A 6,000-nucleotide genomic window follows, 5' to 3' on the forward strand; every position below is an offset into this window, starting at 1 on the left:
CAACATAAAACAACAACAACAGTGAGCGCACGTCTCGAGGCGGCGAGGCGGATCACGGCCGGCCCGACCAGACGCTCGGAGGATGTGGTCGTCTGGTCGTCATCCCCGCACTGATGGGAAGGGAAAGCCTGAAGAAACATGTCCAGACAGACAGACAGACAGACAGACAGACAGAGTGGGCGGCTGCTCGCACGCCCGCCCCAAAACACTCTCTCTCTCCTGCACACACACACACACACACACACACACACACAGACATACACAGGAAAACCACTGTGCTGCCGCCGGGCCGTTCTCAGATACTCGCGAAATCCGGGATCTCAGATGACGTGCAGATGTCTCCGCTGGAAAAGTCCTGCTTCTTACTGCATGCTTGGGCTTCATTTCTAAGAAGGAATTGTTTCCAAAAATGGGTTTTGAACAGGTGACTAAGCCACAAAGGAGGGGATCTAGAACAAAAGCTTCTACAGAGAGAGGCTGACTGGCAATATACTCTAGATACAGTCTCTCATGGTTTAGATGAGGATTTTGAGTAATGCAACAAAACAAAAAAAGATGGGTCAAGTGGCAGCAGAGGTGTGACCAAGTCAACTTTGCTCGAGTTCAAAGTCAGTCTCAAGTCCTGAGGCACAAGTCTCAAGTCAAGTCCCAAGTCTAAATGTAGATGTCAAAGTCCAAGTCAAGTCCATGTCATTAAAGTCAAGTCTCAAGTCTAAATGTAGAACAGCAAGTCAAGTCAGAACAAATCAAGAGTCCAGTATCAATTTAATATCTTAAAGAAAACTAAATATCTAGGACTTTTCAATGCAATATGGTTTTAATAGGATAAAAACTTGGTAAGAGCATCATGAGTTTGATTTCTATAATCAGTTTCAACTTCAATAAATTCAATCATTCCATACAAATTCAGAAAACAGAATTTAAATTCAGTCGTCTGCTGGAACAAATCTCACTTTCAATCTAAGTCATTTACACAAACACAAGATCTCAAGTCAAGACTTTAGAAACCTTTTCAAGTCATCAGAGTACAAGTCAGAGTCAAGTCCCAAGTCACCAGAACCCAAGTCAAGTCAAGTCTCAAGTCTTCTCTTCATGCATCAAGTCAAGTCTCAAGCAATTAAAACTGTGACTCGGGTCTGACTCGAGTCCAAGTCATGTGACTAGAGACCACACCTCTGCTGGCTTAGATCATTTGTAATTCTAAAATTCAAAGCAGATGTTAATCGACTGCAGCTTTGCCTCTAAAGTACTAAGAGTTTTACAATTTCACAAGCTCTCCATCCAAATTATATTACTGTCACTTTGTTATGACATTTTTAAATTGTTGTTTACATTCTAGCAGCCAATGGCATCGCTAGAGAGACTTGTGACTCAGAAATAAACAGAATTCTGCACAGTCAGACTTTGTTGTTACTGAACATTTATTGATCACATCGTATCGTGGTTGTATTGAATCCTGAACCTCAAATCATATCGTGAGACAAACAAGTGGTTCTCAATGTGGGGTCCAGGGATCACCAGGGGTCCTTTATGGGGTTCCAGAGGGTCCCCAGCAACTTGATGAGTTGTTGAACTTCACCATTGTTTCATTTACAAGACGTTCTACGATTAGAGAAGAATGAGTATTTTCATCATAGAGTCTCTGTTATCTCTCTACCTACAATACAGATATCTCAAGATCTCAAGTAGAGGCTTTAGGAACCTTTTCAAGTCATCAAGTCAGAGTCAAGTCCCAAGTCACCAGAACCCAAGTCAAGTCGAGTCTCAAGTCCTCTCTTCATGCATCAAGTCAAGTCTCAACTCCTCTCTTCATGCATCAAGTCAAGTCTCAAGTCCTCTCTTCATGCATCAAGTCAAGTCTCAAGTCTTCTCTTCATGCATCAAGTCAAGTCTCAAGTCCTCTCTTCATGCATCAAGTCACGTCTCAAGTCCTCTCTTCATGCATCAAGTCAAGTCTCAAGTCTTCTCTTCATGCATCAAGTCAAGTCTCAAGTCTTCTCTTCATGCATCAAGTCAAGTCTCAAGTCCTCTCTTCATGCATCAAGTCAAGTCTCAAGTCTTCTCAAGCTGTTAAAATCCACTCGCAAAGTGACAACAGAGACAGTTAGAGTCCTCTTCCTCTTGGCGGTGTGTGGGACAGGACTCGGCTGTCAGGTCCTGTCAGCAGGGACTCGCTCTCCGCCCGCTGAGCCGGGACAGAAACTCTCTGACAGCAGCAGTCAGCTGTCGGGGCGTCTCCCTCCTCGCAGGTCTGAGCTTATATCCCCCTGCATTCTCTGGCCCGCTGCCTCCGGCCCGAACGCCTTTCTGAACCCGTGTTTATTTAGCTTGGCTGCTCAGAGAGTCGCTGTAAACTGTAACGTACCTGTGGAAACTGTTTCATGCCGTGGTGAAACTTCAGGTTTACATGATGTGCAGGTTCAGTGTCAACCCAAACAAGCACAAAATATTCATTATATATACTAGAATTTATAACCTCCTCCTCTCCTCCTCTCCTCTCCTTGTTTCCTCTCCTCCTCTCCTCTCCTTGTCTTCTCTCCTCCTCTCCTCTCCTCTCCTCTCCTCTCCTCCTCTCCTCTCCTTGTCTCCTCTCCCCTCTCCTCCTCTCCTTGTCTCCTCTCCTCTCTCCTCCTCTCCTCTCCCCTCTCCTCTCCTCCTCTCCTCTCCTTGTCTCCTCTCTTCTCTCCTTCTCTCGTCTCCTTGTCTCCTCTCCCCTCTCCTCTCCTCTCCTTGTCTCCTCTCCTCCTCTCCTCTCCTCTTTTCCTTTCCTTTCCTTTCCTTTCCTTTCCTTTCCTTTCCTTTCCTCTCCTCTCCTCTCCTCTCCTCTCCTCTCCTCTCCTTCATGGTGGGACACACAAACACACAAACCGCTCTCCAGTTATAGTAGTGGGATTATAGGATGGTAAAATTCTATTAATTCTATTATTAACAGCTTTGGATACTCTCTTGAACTGCTATCAGAAAAACATTTAGGTCTTGTTTTCAGCACCTCTGGACGACTACAGACATCCTCACAATTTTCATTTTGGCAATATATTTAGTTTCAGTGTTGGTGGTCATATCAACTTCTGTTCAAGTCTTCTATTCTAGTCTTAATGTGGAGAAACACTAGAACTAACAATACTGCTGGAGTGAGACAGAGGAGACCAATCAGGCCCAACATGGACTCACAGTCATGATACCAAGGTTTTACCATTAGTTTGACAATGATATATTGATATTGATTCAATATCTGCACTATTAAGTGTGCAGCTTTCAGCTCACAGGCCGGACTGAAGGTCTGTTACGTCAGTGGTTCTCAACGTGGGGTCCGGGGACCACCAGGGGTCCTTGAGGGCATTCCAAGGGGTCCCCAGCAAATTGATGAATTGTTAAACTTCATTATTTTGTCATTTTAGAATGACTATTTTGATCATAGTTTCACTGTTATCTCTCTACCTACAGTACATGGAATTCTGGACAAAATCACATCTGACAATAAAAATATTCTCAGATTTGGGTCCGAGAGACAAAATCTCATCAAATGGGGGTCCGTGGCTCTAATGTGGACTAAACTAGGGGTCGTCCTTGACATGAAAAAGGTTGAGAACCACTGTGTTACGTAACCCGGCCTATCTGTCTGTCAGTCTGTCTGTCTGGAGTATTTCAGAGAGGGGAAAGTGCTTTCCAAACTGGAAAAAGTCCCTCTTTAGATTGCAATCCCCTTTACAATCCTATCAGCAGATTTATCAAAGGGCGTTTAAACCGCAGGGAGGTTTGAAGTCATCTGTTGATGTTTCATCCACTTGAACTGTACAAACTATGAGAAATGGCATGACTGCGGTCCGCCTGGTTTGTCCGAGCCCGTCCCACGGAGCCGTGGTCTTCCACCCGGCTTCCCAGAACCTGCTCTTTTGTGTCATAAACCAACATTCCTCTGAATTTACCTCATGCTTCCTAAAGCGGGCGGCTGGAGGCTCGGTGCGGTGGCGGCGAGGCTCCGGCTCTCTGCGCTTCATGTACGTCAAGCCTGAAATATGCAAATCAATTACGAGGAAATGGTGTTCCGCTTTTGGTCGTCTCTCAGTGTGATCTTTACCACATTTCACTCAGAATTCAGCTTTAAATTTAGAAACACTAAGTATAATCCTGAATGAGATCCTTTTCCAAACTGTTGACACTGAAAATCCCACAACTTTCCTCTTTACTCAATTTATAATATTCTTATTTTGAGGTACAAAGAAAAAAAAACCAACATACCAGTCTTTCAAGCCTGTATTTTTTCTTATTTCTTTTTCTAACACTTTTCTGTGACATTATCATTTTATTGGTACAGAAATACTGCTCTGACCTTTGACCTCCTTACTATTGGTTGCTTATAATCAGTGGTGGAAAGTAGAAGTATTGTTACTTCGCTGATGTTTTCCTTAAGTTTAAGTAAAAGTTCTGGTGTAAAAATCTCCTTCAGTAAAAGTAAAAAGTGTGATTTCAAATGTCCTCAGAGTAAAAGTTCCTGAGTTCCTCTTTAGAACAGAGAACGTTGTCAGCTGTGATCTTTTCCATGTGATTCTAAAAGGAGAGAGGACAGAGTTCAGACTGGATTCTTTTCACTGGAAACATTAGAAATGAGAAAATAAAGTGCAGAAACAAAGTAAAGTCAGATTCCTCTTCTCACTGTGAATGGATCCACAGTTTGTCAGTTTACTGTTGATCCTGTTGATTTCTGTTGCTGATAGAGAGACACACAATCTGTTCTGTGATGGATGGATTTGAAATGGACTGAAGGACAAAACTGCAGTGAAAATGCACTGAAGTAAAATTACTGACTTTAAAAGGTACAAGAACACAATGTAATGTGTACTTGTACTTGTATAATGTTGGTGATTTAGGAACAGAAACTTATTCTACTTTTTCACTCACTCTGAATAAGAGAGAGAGAGAGAGAGAGGGGAAGAAAGAGAGAGAGAGAGAGACAGACAGAGAGTGAGAGAGAGTGTGTGTGTGTGTGTGTGAGAGATAGAGAGAGAAAGATTTGATTATCTTGATTATCACTGTTTTGCTTTGGCATTGTATTGAAAGAGAGAGAGAGAGACAGACAGAAAGAGAGAGAATGAGAGAGAGAGAAAGAGAGTGAGAGAGAGACAGAGAGAGAGAAAGACACAGAGAGAGAGAGACAGACAGACAGAAAGAGAGAGAGAAAGAGACAGAGAGAGCTAAATGCCTGAAATGTGAATGTGAAATCTCCACCCAGCTGTTGTAAGACCCGGGTTATCACACCAAAAAAACATTTGGTATCTAATGTTTATCCTTCTCCTTCGCTCACTGCTCTTCATCATCGGGCGTGTCACTGATTCATCCATTCATTCATTCATTCTTTCATTCATCCATTCATCCGGCTGACAGTCTGATTCTGTCTCTGTCTGCAGGTTTCCACTCCTTCCTTCCCTGTGGTGGTCAAGATGGGCCACGCCCACGCCGGGATGGGCAAGGTGGGTGTCTGGAAAGTTACTGGCAACACACACACACACACACACACACACACACACACACACACACACACACACACACACACACACACACACACACACACACCCACCCACACACACACACACACACACACACACACACACACACACACACACACACACACACCCACACACACACACACACCTCTGATAAGGTCTGAGCACACTCCGCCTGTCTCATCTTGATGTATTTTCAGTCTTTCAGGCCTTGTCCTGATCTGCTGCTTGTGTTTCTCTCAGTTTGCCAGAGTTTTGATGGCAGGCATCCATGGGAAGAGATAATAATAATATAATAACTTTATTTGTACAGCGCTTTTTTGAAAAACAGAGTTACAAAGTGCTTTACAACACTCAACACTCTCGCTAACCTTGGACAATTCAAGACTATGATCTCAAACCACTTCAGTGTGCAATTGTTTTCACTGAGTATTGTTTCTTTTTTTTTTTTTAGAATAGTTTTTATTGGTGAAAAGCATAAGCAAACATTAGACACAAT

General features: G+C 43.2%; 1 protein-coding gene across 1 annotated transcript in view; it reads left to right on the forward strand.

Annotated features, from left to right (window-relative positions):
- syn3 (synapsin III) overlaps positions 1–6,000 on the forward strand; it is a 141,344-nt gene that overhangs the window by 112,627 nt on the left and 22,717 nt on the right. The window contains exon 7 of the mRNA XM_071515179.1: positions 5,406–5,468. Coding sequence (XP_071371280.1) covers positions 5,406–5,468 — 63 coding nt within the window. The remainder of the gene's footprint in view (positions 1–5,405; positions 5,469–6,000) is intronic.

The sequence above is a fragment of the Centroberyx affinis genome, unplaced genomic scaffold (assembly GCF_046629955.1).
Source record: "Centroberyx affinis isolate AG114_WGS23_722 - 3 ecotype Tasmania unplaced genomic scaffold, CSIRO-AGI_Caff_v1 ptg000319l_1, whole genome shotgun sequence".
Taxonomy (NCBI): Eukaryota; Metazoa; Chordata; class Actinopteri; order Beryciformes; family Berycidae; genus Centroberyx; species Centroberyx affinis.